Source organism: Saccopteryx leptura, chromosome 2, assembly GCF_036850995.1.
Source record: "Saccopteryx leptura isolate mSacLep1 chromosome 2, mSacLep1_pri_phased_curated, whole genome shotgun sequence".
Lineage (NCBI taxonomy): Eukaryota > Metazoa > Chordata > Mammalia > Chiroptera > Emballonuridae > Saccopteryx > Saccopteryx leptura.
The window spans coordinates 126,649,460-126,668,137 of NC_089504.1; the positions used below are offsets into that span (position 1 = coordinate 126,649,460).

The 18,678-nt window shown below is 40.0% G+C and overlaps 1 protein-coding gene across 3 annotated transcripts in view; it reads left to right on the forward strand.

Annotated features, from left to right (window-relative positions):
• Positions 1-18,678, forward strand: part of TSPAN19 (tetraspanin 19) — a 41,820-nt gene that overhangs the window by 10,765 nt on the left and 12,377 nt on the right. For all 3 annotated transcript variants that reach the window (XM_066365758.1, XM_066365760.1, XM_066365759.1), the window contains exons 2-3: positions 3,113-3,204; positions 3,291-3,363. In XM_066365758.1, coding sequence (XP_066221855.1) covers positions 3,139-3,204; positions 3,291-3,363 — 139 coding nt within the window. In that variant the 5' untranslated portion in view covers positions 3,113-3,138. The remainder of the gene's footprint in view (positions 1-3,112; positions 3,205-3,290; positions 3,364-18,678) is intronic.

Genomic DNA, 18,678 nt, shown 5'->3' on the forward strand with positions numbered 1-18,678 from the left:
CGGCCCACAGAAAGGCCTCTGACCCTGCCTCTCCGTGGGGCAACACGGGCACTGACTCCCGGGGCCTAGGAAGAAATCTCTCGCCCACTAACTGCGCACCGACCAGGAGACCGGGTAAAATGGCCGCGCCGCTTGTCTTTCTTTGTTTGGGTTTGGCGCGAGTGTTAGCTTGTATTGCCCGGGTTGCCACAGGATCAGATTTTCCTCGGCTTGGATCTCCGTGCCACAGCCTGGTTCGGCCGTTTGTATTCACCCCCTTTGCCCGCCTCAGTTTCTATATTCACAGTTACCAGAGAAAGCCGCCCTGTTTAGGTTAGTGAGGAAGGCGGAGCATTTCTTACTCCCTATTTCCTTCGGGGTTTGGTTATATATTTAGCCAATTTTTCACTCAATCATACCTTTGGGTGTATTGCGAAGCATCTGGAAGCTCCAAGTATAGGTTTTTCTGTTTCTGGTTGAAGATCTTGTTGAGTTTTGGGGGAGATTTATCGGTATCGCTTCCTACCCCGCCATTACTCTGACGTCATCTTATATTTGATTCTTTTGATACCATATTTTAGCTTTGACTCTAATGTGCTAATTATTACCAAATCAACACACCAAAGTTACCACAGAGCTATCTAATTTTAATTTCCTTTCTCTTTCTTATTCGCAAATGGAGACCAGGATTTTGGACTGAACCTCTTGTTTAGACAGTAGGAGAGGATCCCAATCTTCTCATATGCTGAAATAAATAGAATTGAAGACAAATAAATATAGCATCTTGGGGAGGAAAAGACACTGGAAGAATCTAGGAGAAATAAGAGAAGAGGTCAGAAATTGGAGAAACCATATGACAATGAGAGTTCAAAGCAGAGAATGGAAGATGAAGTCTAGTGGGACTTCAACTGGAAAGAAGAATCTTGGTAGTTTTTAGGAAGAATGTGGCCTCGGGTCAAAGTAGGGAGGGAACTGTATGTACTCTAACTTAGAAATCTCTTGGGACATAAAAACAAGACTCAGAGACATGGACTAGAGTGTGGTGGTTGGGCGGGTAAGGGAGGGAGAGGAGGGGCACAAGGAAAACCAGATAGAAGGTGACGGGAGACAATTTGACTTTGGGTGATAGGTATGTAACATAATCAAATGTCAAAATAACCTGGAGATGTTTTCTCTGAACATATGTACCCTGATTTATCAATGTCACCCCATTAAAATAAAAAAAAATCTCTTATTTTTCTACTTTCAATGCATCCTTTATTTTATTTATTTATTTTTAATATTTGTTTTATTGATTTTAGAGAGAGGAAGGGAGAGAATGAGAGAGAGACAGGAACATCAATCTATTCCTGTATGTGCCCTGACCAGGGATCGAACCAGCAACCTCTCTGCTTCATGAGGATGCTCTAACCAGTTGAGCTATCTGATCAGAGTACATTATTAATTTTAACAAATAGATTGGATTCTTCCTAAGTAGGCAAAAAATAGCTTGGAATTAGTTTTATTAAATATCCCATTACATCAAATAACCACTGCGTGTATTAAAATGTTGTAAACTATAATATTTTTTATGGTGCTAGCTAGAATTAAAACAATGAAGACAGAAAACCAGAAACATACCTAGAAAAATTTAAAACATTGATATGTAGTAATTCCACAAAAACCAATGGGGGTGTTAGTTTTTTCCATGGAAGTTTTAGGAAAATTGGCTCTCTGAAATTTTTTTTTTTATTAAGTGAGAGAAGGGGAGGCAAAGACACAGACTCCCGCATACACCTCAACTGGGAGCCACCCAGAGAGCTCCCTACCAGGCGATGCTCTGCCCATCTATGCTGCTGCTCTGTTGTTCATCCACTGTGCTATTTTAGCTCTTGAGGCGAGGCTATGGAGCCATTCTCAGTGCCTGTGGCCAATTTGCTCAACCATTCAATCCAATCTGCAGGAGATGATAAAGAAAGAGAGAGAAGAGCCCTGGCCGGTTGGCTCAGTGGTAGAGCGTCGGCCTGGCGTGCAAGAGTCCCCGGTTCAATTCCCTGCCAGAGCACACAGGAGAAGCACCCATCTGCTTCTCCACCCCTCCCCCTCTCCTTCCTCTCTGTCTCTCTCTTCCCCTCCCGCAGCGAGGCTCCATTGGAACAAAGTTGACCTGGGCGCTGAGGCTGGCTCCATGGCCTCTGCCTCAGGTGCTAGAATGGCTTTGGTTGCGACAGAGCAACGCCCCAGATGGGCAGAGCATCGCTCCCTGGTAGGCATGCCGGGTGGATCCTGGTCGGGTTCAGGCAGGAGTTTGTCTGACTGCCTCCCTGTTTCCAACTTCAGAAAAATACAAAAATAAATAAATAAATAAATAAATAAATAAATAAATAAATAAATAAAAGAAAGAGAGAGAAGAGGGAGGGCACAGGGTGGAGAAGCAGATGGCCACTTTTCCTATGTTCCCTGATCTGAAATAGAACCCAGGATATTCACACGCTGGGTCAAGGCTCCACTGCTGAGCCAACCAGCCAGGGCCATGGAAAATAATTTTTAATTTAAACACCTGAAGTTAGTTCCTTTCCTTATATTGTATACCTTAAATTAGAGACTAGTTAAATAATTTCACCTATTTATTCATTCAACAAATATCTGTTGAGTACCTACTATGGGCTTGACTCTGGAGTTATAATGGTATTCAGAACCTATTCTCTTCATATAAAGACGTCAGAGACTGTAGGAAGAAAGACATGTCAAAGAGAAAGTAGGCAAAAGTTGATTGAGGTGAGGCAATGGTGAGACTTCAAGGAGAAGTTGACTTTATTGTGTGAAACAGTGGGAGCATGAAGAGGTGGGGGGGAAAAAGCTTTTCAGCAAGGATACAATTGTGTGAAGACTGAAAACTATGTAAAATACTTTACTATCTGAAAACTGCAAAAAGTTGAGTAAGGAAGCTATTGACATTTTGTACAAAAGCCATCTTGGTCTTAACTGCCTAGCCAAAAGAATTTAGATGGAGAAAGACAAGTCCAGTGACGGATGTTGTACTGACCACTGGTATGAAAAATAAAATGTACAAATAAAGACATTAGTAGGCAGAATTATTTAAATTTGTTACTATGGTTAGTATTTACAATAAAAATTGTGCTTATCTTTTCAGAATCATTAGTATCTGAGGAGAGAATAATGTTAAGGAAAAACAAATCAATAATTTTAAAATACTTTCTCAATCTCTTGAATGGAGCTTTCTTGGTAAGAATTTTCAAAATTATTTAGTCTAAAAAATGTAATGCATTTTATTGACAATTACCAAAAATCACATTCACTCTTTTTTGTAGGTTCTTGGACTTTTACTCATGGGATTTGGTGCATGGCTTTTATTAGACAGAAGTAATATTTTCACTGTTCTAGGTATGCATCTATTTTCCTTTTTCTTTCTGAATGAAATAATTGCATATATGATTTATTCAGCAGGTGGCAGTATTTCTCTAAAATTCAGTTTTCCTCTGAAGATCTTTGGCAGTTGGTTTTAGAAACACCTTATGAAATCATAGGACATAAATTCAAGACCATGAAAGAAAGAGAATTTGGGGAGAGAAAGCTAGGAATGTTGGACAAGAAGAATGAGAGAAATGGAAGATTGTGATTATTCTGCTAACTCTGGACCTTTACAGATATGTAGACTTGAAAAGATAATGGAGATCTACATAGATTCACTGCCCAAGTTAAATATTCTTTTTTACTTTTTTTTTTTTTTTTTTTTTCATTTTTCTGAAACTGGAAACAGGGAGAGACAGTCAGACAGACTCCCGCATGCGCCCGACCGGGATCCACCCGGCATGCCCACCAGGGGCGACGCTCTGCCCACCAGGGGGCGATGCTCTGCCCATCCTGGGTGTCGCCATGTTGCGACCAGAGCCACTGTAGCGCCTGGGGCAGAGGCCACAGAGCCATCCCCAGTGCCCGGGCCATCTTTGCTCCAATGGAGCCTTGGCTGCGGGAGGGGAAGAGAGAGACAGAGAGGGAAAGCGCGGCGGAGGGGTGGAGAAGCAAATGGGCGCTTCTCCTGTGTGCCCTGGCCGGAATCGAACCCGGGTCCTCCGCACGCTAGGCCGACACTCTACCGCTGAGCCAACCGGCCAGGGCTAAATATTCTTTTTTAGAACTCAGTTACTATCTATTCTTTTTTTTTTTTCTTTTTTTTTTATATCATTTTTATTTATTTATTATTTATTTTTAGAGAGGAGAGAGAGACAGAGAGGAAGAGAAAGGAGAGAGAGACAGAGAGAGAGAAGGGGGGAGGAGCTGGAAGCATCAACTCCCATATGTGCCTTGACAAGGCAAGCCCAGGGTTTCAAACCAGCGACCTCAGCATTTCCAGGTCGACGCTTTATGTACTGCGCCACCACAGGTCAGGCACTATCTATTCTTACCATCACGTGATTAGAAACAAAATATAATATTCCCTGTGCAAATGACCTAAGTATCCATCAGCATAAAGAAGATATGAGATACATATATACATACATATATATGAATAATATTCTTATAGTATATATATGAATATAGCTACATATTATTCAACCATGAGAGAGAAGGAAATTCTGCAATTTGTGACACCATGGATGGACCTTGATGATAAGTAATATAACATGGATAGAGAAGAAAAAATGGTTTATATCACTTGTATGTGATATAATCTAAAGAACCTAACTTTGTAAAAACAGAGTAGAATGGTGGTTATCAGAGGCTAGAGGATGGGGAAATTGGAGATGTGTTGTTTATGGGTACAAACCTATAATTAGTAGATAAGTAATTTCTGGCAATTTTATGCACAACATAGTAATTATGGTAAACAACACTGTTTATAAACTTCAAGGTTACTAAGTTACTAACTCTTAACTATTCTCAACACCAAAAAATGGTGAATATATGATAGGCTAACAGCATTAGCTAATGCTACTATAGTAACCATGTTGACGTATATAAATGTACTAACACTCTCTACCTTTTGAACTTACACAATGTTTTATGCCAATTTTATCTCAGTACAAATATTTCCCATAGAATTTTGAATTTGAGGGTGAGACTCTAGGATTAGTCTCACCCTTGGGAGCCAAGATTATTAAACACAGAACCTGTCAGCAACCATATATTACCTAATGAATTGAGGCACAGCAGCAGCTGGCCTGGAGGACAAAGTGAGAAGACTCAGATTCCAGAGAGAGACAGATAAGAGAGAGATATCATCCACTGCTCATTTTCACAAGGCCCAAATGCATCTCCATACTTTCCCTGGTTGTTTTCCAGATATTTTTTGCATGTCTGAAGTATTTATTAAATAAATTTTTATTTTATTTTTTTATTTTTATTTTTTATTTTTTATATTTTTCTGAAGCTGGAAACGGGGAGGCAGTCAGACAGACTCCCGCATGCGCCCGACCGGGATCCACCCGGCACACCCACCAGGGGGCGATGCTCTGCCCATCCGGGGCATCGCTCTGTCACGACCAGAGCCACTCTAGCGCCTGGGGCAGAGGCAAAGGAGCCATCCCCAGTGCCCGGGCCATTTCCTGCTCCAATGGAGCCTTGGCTGTGGGAGGGGAAGAGAGAGACAGAGAGGAAGGAGAGGGGGAGGGGCAGAGAAGCAGATGGGTGCCTCTCCTGTGTGCCCTGGCCAGAAATCGAACCCGGGACTTCCGCACGCCAGGCCGATGCTCTACCACTGAGCCAATCGGCCAGGGCCTATTAAATAAAATTTAATATATATATAGTTTAAAATTTTCTACACTTATATAAATATATATTTAAAATATATTATATTTTCTAAATATGAATAAAATAACTGAATACATTTGACTTTATTTAAAAAAAACTGTAGATCTTTACATTGTCCTTATTTTGCCATATCATGGCATGCTGTGGTCACTGTGGACTGAAGTTTAATAGCCTAAGGATTATTTTCATATAAATATTCTTGACTGGAAGGAAGAACCACATATCGAATACTCACTGTCTGTATGTGGCTACTACCTTATTGGACTTAGCAGATATAGAACTTTTCCTTTTTTTCAGTAAGTTCTACTTAATAGTACCGTTAATCATTAAATACATGGCAAAAGCATGTGCTATCAAGCCAATTTATTTCTTAGTGGATATCAAGTAGGAAAAAAATGTTTATAGGAAAAATAAAGCTAAATAAAAAGGTTTAATAAAAAGTGCTACAAAGTATTAAATAGTTTAGCTAAACTTCAGCTATTTCTAAGTGCTTAGTATCTTGATTCTTTTCTCTTTGTATACTTTACTTATGGGAAGTATTCATGATATCTGAGGGCATTAGGGGTTTGCTCAGAGTAAATGGCATGTAAACATTTCTGTCCTTCTCTTCCCCACAATAATGACAATAGTAACTTACACTTATAGAATGTTGACTATGACCTACACTAGTCTGAGCACTTCCCATCCAAATCTAATATAATAATGTATTAATTTGTGTGTAGCAAATCATTTTCCTTTCCTTTTCCTGTTCCACTTTGGACTTGACAGATAACACTGGGGAACAAAACTTTTGTTGCATCCACAAAAACACTTGTTCTTACCTAATTCAAGTGTGCTGATCTCAAATATGACTTTAGTTTTTCTCTGTAAGCTACAATTTTTATTGCAATTCAAGATTTTAGGTTTTCATCTTATTGTAAAATTTTCAACATTTAATTTAACATAATGAAATAGAATGTCTTCTTGGGCATCATCTTTGTGAAAATATAATAATTTATATAATGCAGTAAATACACTAATACACTAAAATATATGATTGCATCAGAATTTGTCTACAATTTCAAAATAGAACATATTAAAACGCTTATTTTAATCATAAAATTTATGCAAAACTTATTTAAATTCTACAGGCAAAAATTTGCGTTTGTAGCTCTTGAGTTTGCATACTTGTTGAGGACAATCTCGTTTGATGCTCCAGCAGTTGTCTGCTCATCACTAACAGCTCCAAGATTTTTGGGAAACTTATCAAGGTGACTGTTCAGGAAGTGAATCTTAACGCTCATGTTACATCCAACGTTGCAGAAAGCCAACAGCATACTTTGCCAAGGAAGTTCTTTGTAACTGCCACAAAAGACTGCCATGCTGCTTTCTCCTCCTTATTCATCTTCCTGGCAAATTCTTCGTCACATATGAGGGTTCAAATTTGAGATCCATTGAATACACCCGCTTTTATCTTCTCAAAAGACAAAGCAGGAAAAGCAGAAATAATATGTTGAAAGCATTCACTTTCTCTATTCAAAGGCTGAACAAACTGCTTTATTAAGCCAAGTTTGATGTGAAGTGGGGGGAAAATGATCCTGTCTTGATTAACTACAGGTTCATTCACAATATTTTGCATCCCTACTTCCAGAGCCTCATGTTTCAGCCACTCTTTCTGTGTCCAGTGTTTCTCCCAAGCTTGGCTGTCCCACAAATACAGAAAGCAAGAATACTTCAGGAGACACAATACAGGTGGATAGCTGACAGTGATGAGCAAAGTCTTGAGGAAATATACAGAAGGGCTATCTATTTATCTGGAAGGTAAGTTATTTAAAAAAGAAAGAGAGGGGATCTACCTCCCAGAACCAAAGTGGATTACAAACTAATTTTAAGAACTATCATCTGGAAAAACCACCTTTGGACTAAACTAAGAGGACTCTTCAAACAAGGAACACTGAAGAAGCCACACCAAGACTGGTAGGAAAAGCAGAAATGCGGAGAGGGCTGCTCAGCTCCCCAGAGCGAACGGCAGCCGCTCGTGTGGCGGGAAGTGAGTTTAGCAGAGAGGGAAGGGTCCTAAGCCCCAGGAACAAAGCCCCAGCCTGCAGCCCCAGAGCCCAGAAGAGGTGTAAGGACAGTATTTAGCTGGAAACAAGTCAGGATACTGTCTGTGAGAAAAAGTCTGATTTCTCAGACCCAGGATTCTTCTTAAAGGGACCACGCAGAACACCTCTCTCACAACCACTCACCAGGGGCTCTGGGGAATGGGAAGAGAGGAGAATACCAGAGTAGCAGGAAGAGAGTATAATCTAGGAGGCACAGGGAGAAACATTTTGGGAGACAGCCACCCTAACCCCTGGGTTGAGTCACTCCCCAAATCTGAAGTGAATATTTCTCCTGGAAACAGCAATACCAGCAAAGGGAAGCAGGAGAGCAGCCAAACAAGCTTTCCCACAGCACTCAGAGCAGAGTTGCTTAGGAGGAGGGAGCTTTCGGGGCTACAGTAGTGAGTCTTAGGGTCTGAGCTGCAGTGCCTGCACCCACATGGCTGAGGGCTCGCCGGAGGGCGGGCAGCAGCGGGAGACAGAAGCGCGGTTCTGTTGGCAGGGGAGGAAGCTGGCTGGCCAGCACTGGGCTCAGGTGTGAGCTCAGTCTTGCCCTGCTGGGGAGGAGGGGGCATGCAAAAACGGTCAAGCCCAGCTGCTGGCAGCCTATAATTCAGCCTGCGGGACAAGGGCGGGAACCCCAGAAAGGGTGGAGACCAGCCCCTGAGCAAGGGCACAGGAGCACAGCCTTGCCCTGCCCGTGCAACTGAGGCTTGTGGTCTGACTTGGGAGCCGGCTCCTCCCATGGGGGTGGAGCCAAAAGCACAGAACAGGCGGAATTCCGCTACTGAGCTGAGCGTGGGCACGCAGTCCTGCCCGGCAGGTAGAGCCAAGGCTCCTCCTGCAAGGGTGAGGTGGAAGCCCAGAAACAGGCGGAGACCCGCAGCTGAGCAAAGGTGTTCGCCAGTGCCCTCAGGACCGAGCATAATGTCACCCATGGGGGCGGGGCAAAGGCCAAGGCCACCAAGGCTTGTGCACCCGAGCACGTGATCACAGCCACTCCCATGAAGAGAAAATGCGGAGGCAGAGAAATGCAACACAAATGAACTGAGAGAAATACCCAGAAAAGGACCTAAATGAATCAAATATAACCAAATTACCAGATGCAGAGTTTAAAATAACGATTGTTAGGATGCTCAAAGATATTAGAACAATAGATGGTCATTACAAAAACCTATATAATGAAATAGCAAGTATAAAAAAGGACATTGAAATAATAAAAAACAATCAGTCAGAAATGACAAATACAATATCTGAAATAAAGAACACAATGGAAGGAATTAAAAGCAGGATGGATGAAGAGGAGAATCGAATCAGTGAGTTAGAGGACCCAATAAATAAAGGCACAGAAGCAGAGCAGAAAAAAGAAAAGAGACTCAAAAAGTCTGAGAAAACTCTAAGAGAGCTCTGTGACAACATGAAGAGAAATAACATCCGCGTCACAGGGGTTCCTGAAGAAAAAGAGAAAGAACAAGGGATAGAGACTTTGTTCAAACATATCATAGCTGCAAACTTCCCTCAATTAAGGCAGGAAAACATCTCACATGTTCAGGAAGCACAGAGAACTCCATTAAGGAGAAACCCAAAGAAATCAACACCAAGACACATCATAATTAAAATACCAAAGCTAAGTGATAAAGAGAAAATATTAAAAACTGCTAGACAAAAAAAGACTATCACCTACAAAGGAGCCCCCATAAGGATGACTTCTGACTTCTCAACAGAAACACTTGAGGCCAGAAGGGAATGGCAAGAAATATTCAAAGTAATGCAGAACAAGAGCCTACAATCAAGACTGCTTTATCCAGCAAGGCTATCATTTAAAATTGAAGGAGAAATAAAAAGCTTTACAGACAAAAAAAAAAAAAAAAAAACTCAAGGAATTCACTGCAACCGAACCAAGGCTGCAAGAAATGCTAAGGGACCTGTTGTAAACAGATCAAAGGAGAAAAAAGAATATAGCAAAAGAGGAATACAGTTTTAAGGAATAAAATGGCAATAAACAATTACATATCGATAATAACCTTAAATGTAAATGGATTAAATGATCTGATCAAAAGATAAGAAAACAGGACCAATAAATACGTTGTCTACAAGAGACACACCTTAAATCAAAAGATGCACACAAATTGAAGATAAAAGGATGGAAAAAATATTTCACACAAATGGAAATGAAAAAAAAAAGCTGGGGCAGCAATACTTATATCAGACAAAATGGACTTTAAAACAAAGACCATAGTTAGAGATAAAGAAGGTCACTACATAATGATAAAGGGAGCAATCCAAAAGGAAGATATAACCATTATAAATATTTACTCACCTAATATAGGAACACCTAAATATATAAAGCAAACTTTGATGGACTTAAAGGGCAAGATCAACAGCAATACTATAGTAGTAGGGGATTTCAATACCCCATTAACATCATTAGATAAATTCTCAAGAAAGAAAATTAACAAAGAAAAGCAGACTTAAAGGACATATTAGATCAACTCGATTTAATAGATATCTTCAGAACCTTTCACCCTAAAACAGCAGAATATACATTCTTTTCAAGCGCTCATGGCACATTCTCTAGAATAGACCACATGTTAGGGCACAAAAGCGGTCTCAACAAATTTAAGAAGATTGAAATCATATCGAGCACTTTCTCTGATCGCAGTGGCATTAAACTAGAAATCAACCACAAAGAAAAACTTGAAAACATTCAAACACTTGGAAACTAAATAGCATGTTATTAAATAATGAATGGGTTAACAATGAGATCAAAGAAGAAATTAAAAATTTTCTAGAAACAAACGATAATGAGCATACATCAACTCAAAATTTATGGGACACAACAAAAGCAGTCATGAGAGGGAAGTTTATAGCATTACAGGCATACCTCAAGAAGCTGAAAAAGCTCAAGTAAACAACTTGACCCTGCATCTAAAAGAACTAGAAAAAGAACAGCAAGTAAAGCATTGAACTGGTAGAAGGAAGGAAATAATAAAGATCAAAGCAGAAATAAATGACATAGAGGCTAAAGAAACAATACAGAGGATCAATGAAACCAGGAGCTGGTTCTTTGAAAAGGTAAACAAGATCGATAAACCTTTAACCAGACTCACTAAGAAAAAAAGAGAGAGGATTCAAATAAATAAAATTAGAAATGAGAGTGGAGAAATAACAACTGACACAACAGAAATACAAAATATTGAAAGAAAATACTATGAAGAACTGTACACCAAAAAACTAGACAACCTAGATGAAATGGACAAATTCCTTGAAACACATAATCTTCCAAAAATTAATCTGGAAGAATCAGAAAACGTAAACAGATCAATTACAACAAATGAGATTGAAACAGCTATCAAAAAACTCCCCAAAAAGAAAAGTCCTGGACTTGATGGCTTCACAAGTGAATTCTACCAAATATTCAAAAAAGAACTAACTCCTATCCTTCTCAAGCTATTTCAAAAAATTCAAGAGGAAGGAATACTTCCAACCTCCTTTTATGAGGTGAGCATAATTCTGATTCCAAAACCAGGCAAAGAGAACACAAAGAAAGAAACATATAGGCCAATATCCCTGATGAATTTAGATGCAAAAATCCTCAACAAAATATTAGCAAACCAGATCCAGCAATATATGAAAAAAATCATACACCATGATCAAGTGGGATTTATTCTTGGGAGGCAAGGCTGGTACAGTATTCGCAAATCAATCAATATGATTCATCACATAAACAAAAGGAAGGAGAAAAACCACATGATAATTTCAATAGATGCAGAAAAAGCATTTGAGAAAATCTAGCACCCATTCATGATCAAAACTCTCAGCAAAGTGGGAATACAAGAAACATACCTCAACATGATAAAGGCCATCTATGACAAACCCACAGCCAATATTATACTCAATGGGAAAAAATGAAAAGCAATACCCTTAAGATCAGGAACAAGGCAGGGGTGCCCCTTTTTATCACTCTTATTCAACATAGTTCTGGAAGTCCTAGCCACAGCAATCAGACAAGAAAAAGAAATAAAAGGCATCCAAATTGGAAAAGAAGAAGTAAAACTATCATTATTTGCAGATGATATGATACTGTATATAGAAAACCCTAAAGTCTCAGTCAAAAAACTACTAGACCTGATAAATGAATTCAGCAAGGTGGCAGGATATAAAATCAATACTCAAAAATCAGAGGCATTTTTTTTAATTTATTTATTAAATTTAATGCAGTGACATTGATAAATCAGGGTACATATGTTGAGAGAAAACATCTCTAGATTATTTTGACATTTGATTGTGCTGTATGCCCCTCCCCGAAAGTCAAATTGTCTTCTGTCACCTTCTATCTGGTTTTCTTTGTGCCCCTCCCCTCCCCCAACGCCTCTCTCCTTCTTCGCCTCATCCCCCCTCCCCCCATCCCCCACCCCTGTTGCCATCATATTCTTGTTGATGTCTCTGAGTCTCATTTTTATGTCCCTTCTATGTATGGATTCATATAGTTCTTAGTTTTTTTCTGATTTACTTATTTCACTCCGTATAATGTTATCAAGGTCCATCCATGTTATTGTAAATGATCCGATGTCATCATTTCTTATGGCTGAGTAGTATTCCATAGTATATATGTACCAAAGCTTTTTAATCCACTCGTCCTCTGACGGACACTTGGGCTGTTTCCAGATCTTCGCTATTGTGAACAATGCTGCCACAAACATGGGGGTGCATTTCCCCTTTTGGAGCCGTTCTATGGTGTTCTTGGGATATATTCCTAAAAGTGGGATAGCTTGGTCAAAAGGCAGTTCGATTTTCAGTTTTTTGAGGAATCTCCATACTGTTTTCCACCGTGGCTGCACCAGTCTGCATTCCCACCAGCAGTGCAGGAGGGTTCCCTTTTCTCCACATCCTCGCCAGCACTTTTCTGTGTTGTTTTGTTGATAAGCGCATTTCTGGCTGGTGTGAGGTGATATCTCATTGTGGTTTTAATTTGCATTTCTCTAATGATTAGTGATGTTGAGCATTTTTTTCATATGCCTATTGTCCATCTGTATGTCCTCTTTGGAGAAGTGTCTATTCATCTCTTTTGCCCATTTTTAGATTGGATTGTTTGTCTTCCTGGTGTTGAGATTTACAAGTTCTTTATAAATTTTGGTTATTAACCCCTTATCAGACGTATTGTCAAATAAAATATGTTCTCCCATTGTGTAGTTTGTCTTTTTGTTCTGTTCTTGTTGTCTTTAGCTGTGCAAAAGCTTTTTAGTTTGATATAGTCCCATTTGTTTATCCTGTCTTTTATTTCCCTTGCCTGTGGAGATAAATCAGCAAATACATTGCTCCGAGAGATGTCACAGAGCTTACTGCCTATGTTTTCTTCTAAGATGCTTATGGTTTCACGGCCTACATTTAAGTCTTTTATCCATTTTGAGTTTATTTTTGTGAGTGGTGTAAGCTGGTGATCTAGTTTCATTTTTTTTAAGGTAGCTGTCCAATTTTCCCAACACCATTTGTTAAAGAGGCTGTCTTTACTCCATTGTATTTCCTTACCTCCTTTGTCAAATATCAGTTGTCCGTAGAACTGTGGGTTTATTTCTGGGTTCTCTGTTCTGTTCCATTGATCTATATGCCTGTTCTTATGCCAGTACCAGGCTGTTTTGAGTACAATGGCCTTGTAGTATAACTTGATATCAGGAAGTGTGATACCTCCCACTTTATTCTTCCTTTTCAAGATTGCTGAGGCTATTCGTGTTCTCTTTTGGTTGCATATAAATTTTTGGAATATGTGTTCTATATCTTTGAAGTATTTCATTGGTATTTTAATAGGTATTGCATTGAATTTATAGATTGCTTTGGATAATATAGACATTTTAATGATGTTTATTCTTTCTAACCATGAGCACGGTATATGCTTCCACTTGTTTGTATCTTCCTAGATTTCTATCAATGCTTTGTAATTTTCCGAGTACAAGTCTTTAGTCTCCTTGGTTAAGTTTACTCCTAGGTACTTTATTTTTTTGGTTGTAATTGTGAAGGGGATTGTTTCCTTAATTTCTCTTTCTGACTGTTCATTGTTGGCATATAAAAATGCCTCTGACCATCGGCCCCATCTACGACACTGTGGAAAAGTCTAGGGTATTTCTTCCAAGAAGCAGGTAAACTGATCTCATTTGCACAAGGGCCACTTAACTATGTCTTGCCTGAATAGTCAGGTTTTTTATTCTTCCCTTGAAGATCTCTGTTGTGGGTGTTGATAGTCCTATTTTCTGCTGCTTTGCTTAATATATAGTGTTTCCTTTATTCCTCCTACCTTAATGCCCCACTCATATTTCAGGCTGGGACCTACTCCTAATTTAGAGCTCTTTTTCTCCCTTTTGCCAACTTCTATTATGAATCTACCTTTGCCACCAGCTTTGTGTATCCCAAGGTTCTCTTTACCAAGCCACAGTCGCAGAGCTCCAGGGAAAAGCAACTTGGTCTCATCCCTCCAGGCAGAGGAGAACAGAAACTCCATCTCCACACATGCTGAAGATGGCTTTTCCAGTCTACCTGAATCATTACCAGCTAGAAGCAATGGTCATTGGGACTTGGACGTGACCTGCAAAGTATAGAATTGTGACAATAATTCCAGTGCCATGCGGACTTTTCCTGGATGTGGACTTTTCCTGGACTCCTGCTCCTTGTAACAGCTCCTATCAGAATGAACTGGGGTTGGGTTGCATTTTTCAGGGATTTGGTATGGTGTTGGGGCCAACTTGGACTTGGTGAACATGTTAAGGACACTATTCTTTTATGGATTCTTGCTGTATTGGCCAAGAGTTTGCTTAAAGGCTTTAACCACTGTAAAAAAAAAAATAGAAGACTAGATAAAGAATATGTGGCACATAAAAAAAATTTTTTTTTCATAAGTAGGAAGTCACACTTCAAACTATATTTCCTGATCTCAAGGAATTTGAGGAACAAAGACTAATATTTTTTCCCATTGAATTTTTTTTTTTTTTGTATTTTTCTGAAGCTGAAAATGGGGAGGGACAGTCAGACAGACTCCCGCATGCACCCGACCAGGATCCACCCGGCACGCCCACCAGGGGCGACACTCTGTCCACCAGGGGGCGATGCTCTGCCCCTCCAGGGCATTGCTCTGCCACAACCAGAGCCACTCTAGCGCCTGAGGCAGAGGCCAAGGAGCCATCCCCAGCACCCGGGCCATCTTTGCTCCAATGGAGCCTTGGCTGCGGGAGGGGAAGAGAGAGACAGAGAGGAAGGAGGAGGGGGGGGGGGTGGAGAAGCAAATGGGTGCTTCTCCTATGTGCCCTGGCTGGGAATCGAATCCGGGTCTCCCACACGCCGGGCTGACGCTCTACCGCTGAGCCAACCAGCCAGGGCCTGAATTTTGAAGAAACCCATAAGATTTCCATAATATCTTGCTCCAAGTCAAATAAGATTTTTACAATAAAATGACTTAGTATATGTTAAAATATTACATATTTATTAGTCACAAAAAAAAGAAAGAAAGAGAGGGGAAGGATATTCTAGGCTTGGAAGAAACTGTGAATACAGTTTTTAGTGAGCATTTAATCTGTGTCCAGCTGTTCTAGGCACTGGGCATAACAGTCTCAGTGTACATGGGAACATACCTAAGTAAGTGGGTAGTTAGAGTCAGTGTTGTGAAATGTTAAAAGAGGTGTAGAGACACGTTTCTAAGGAAGCACAGAGAGGGGACAGATTTTGTGGCTAGAATGTGATGAGTTTGACTGACGTCCGCTGGCTGAACATTAGTTAGATGTCAGGTGCCACCTTAAAGAGTCTCTAAAATAGGCTGAGATATATTTGCAAGGCAGGAATTCTCCAGGAGGCAGTTGTTGTCCCAGCATTGCTGTGACATTCAGCACCTACAGCTCACTTCTGTGCCAACAAACCCCTGTGACTACTGCGCTGTCGTGAAGACTGTGTGCTCCCTTGTTCTCTGAGCATCTCAAACTTGGGAATGCTTGCCGGGGGCACTCCTTCTATGGTTTCGTTTCTGTGTTTTGCTATTTATATATTTAACAATGACCCTCTTGCCCCTGCGCATTCTGCTTTTGTCTCCTGGCCCTCACACACTGTTTTCTCTTGAGTTGCCTCCTGCTCTCTTTGCTTGAACAAGTCATCCTACCCATTATTCAGGCCTCAGCTTGCAGGAGCTTTTCTCAGGGTTTTCTCTGACCTACCAGACTCTAGAATAACTTAGACCCCTCTGTACTTCTTTTTTTCATGGACTTATTACCATAACATTAGCAAAATATATAATTATTTATTTGATATTTATTTATTTATTTATTTATTTATTTATTTATTTATTTTGTATTTTCGAAAGTGAGAAGCAGTGTGCAGGGGGGTGGCAGCAGACAGACTCCCGCATGTGCCTAACCGGGATCCACCCGGCATGCCCACCAGGGGGCGATGCTCTGTCCTCTGGGGTGTCGCTCTGTTGCAACTGGAGCCATTTTAGTGCCTAGGGCAGAGGCCATGGAGCCGTCCTTAGCGCCTAGGCCAACTTTGCTCCAATGGAGCCTGGATGCAGGAGAGGAAGAGAGAGATAGAGAGGAAGGACTGGGGGGAAGGGTGGAGAAGCAGATGGATGCTTTCCTGTGTACCCTGACCAAGAATCGAACCCAAGATTTCCACATGCTGGGCCGATATATATTTTGACTCAACTGAAGGATTGACAACGGCAGTCACTATGCTTGTGTTTCTGTTGCTTTTTGCTGCATTTCTGGTGCCTACCACAGAGGATGGTATCTCAGTAGGTACCCAGTAAAATAATTTTTGAGTGAATGAAGTAAAAAAAAAAAAAAAAGAATACTTCGTGAAACCTCTCTGTTGTCCTAACAGGAAATTTACCTTTTTAAGATCCACACAAATGATCCAGTTATGCTCCTCATACTTCAGAAAGTCAAGGACAATTTTTATGTCATTCTTACTAAGTCTTTCAATTTGGGTTGGCTAAACTGCTGAGGAGTTAATGACTGCTTGGCATCAGAAGAAGACCATTCAGATTCTACAACAATTTCCTCATGCATCTTATCAAAATACACTTGATCACCATGTTCACTTTCTTTGTCCTTAGAAGAAATAAAACCATTGAAAACTGGAACTGGGAGTGTCTCAGAGTGTGTGATAGGTCGTATTGCTGAAGGAATATTAGGATATGTGATCATATGCCATTTTTTCTTGCCGATGCCCTTTGTATGGATCAGACAGAAGTAACAGTCACTGCTGTGGTCCTTAGGTTCACGCCAAACTATGGGAATACCAAAAGGCATTCCTTTGCATTTTCCTTTTTCCAGTCACGAAGCATTTCCTCACAATTATGACATGCAATATGAGGAGCCCAATTCTTGTCTTGATCGCCAAACGGAACTTGAAAATAGGCAATAGATGCACGTGTTACAAATGATGAAATATTGACCCTTTGAAGTTGAAGTGTGTAGCAGCCACATATATAACAGAAGGTATCAGGACTATTCTTACATTTACGCCTACTTGAAAAAATGGCATATGATCACATATCCTAATATTCCTTCAGCAATACGACCTATCACACACTCTGAGACACTCCCAGTTCCAGTTTTCAATGGTTTTATTTCTTCTAAGGACAAAGAAAGTGAACATGGTGATCAAGTGTATTTTGATAAGATGCATGAGGAATTGTTGAAGAAGCCATGATTCAATCTTAAAACAAAATAAGAGGGTGTTTTTATCAGATAATAATTTTTTACGTTTAAAAATAACTACAATTATGTAAAAGTGGTGTTTGTAAAACATTAATTGCCTTGTGGTTATGTTCAATCCAAGAGTCGTTGCCCTTTAACTCCAATTTAAAAACCAATGCATGCCATTAACTAACAAAAAGAAATTAAAATTGCATAAAAACTAGAGCATGCACCAAGAAAAACAGATTTCATATTTGGAATTAACAATGCAGAAATATATAGAAACAGTTCTAAAAACTCTTGCAACAGAAAATGAAAAAAAAAAATTGTTCCCCAGTGAATTCTCATTAACCCTAATGTTCTTGCTTGTGAGAACTACCCACAAATGCAGTAGAAATTTATTTTTTAAGATTTTTTTTTCAAAAAAATGGATATTAATGTAACAAACCAGAAGGAGACTACTGAGTCATTATGGAACCCAGGTTCTTTCTATACTGTGCTCTGCTATTCCCTAAGTGTCTTTGATTGCTAGGCCGTCACTGGCTCAACCAAGTTTACTTTCTAGGCTGTGAGCTGTGGAAAAGCGAAGTGGAAGGCAAGTGGTTTTCTGTTTTAATGAAGGAAGGCACACATTACTTGTATGTTTAAAACACTTAGTGAAATCTCAGTTAAGGTTTCAGGACATGGAACTGAAAATAAGTAGTTTGAGAAAAGAAACACTGGGATCTTCCCTCTTTTTATCCCATCTTTCAATTAATCTACCTCATTTTAAAGTATTCTGCCCTCACCTCTCCATTTGTAATAATATCATGCCACCTAAATTTCCCATCTATCCTTTGCCACTATAATAGCCCTAGGAGCCTGTGCTCTGATCTCCTTTCTCAGCCATCCTCCAAATTGGCTGGCTGAGTAATCAATTTAAAAGGCAAATTTAACCATGAAACATTAAAAGCTTTTCTCTGGTTCCCCACTGCCATTATATATCCAAAGGACAAGTGTACAGCATCTTCTACATGTAAGGCACTATCCTGTGAGCTGAGGATACAACAGTATTCAAGAAAGACAAAGGTCCCGTCCTCAAGGAGTTTAATTCCAGTGAGGAGGACTAGAAAAAAACATTCAAAATGCCTATAATTTAACCCCTGCAAACCTTTTCAGTCTCAGCAGCCTCAAACTGGGAGCATCAGCAA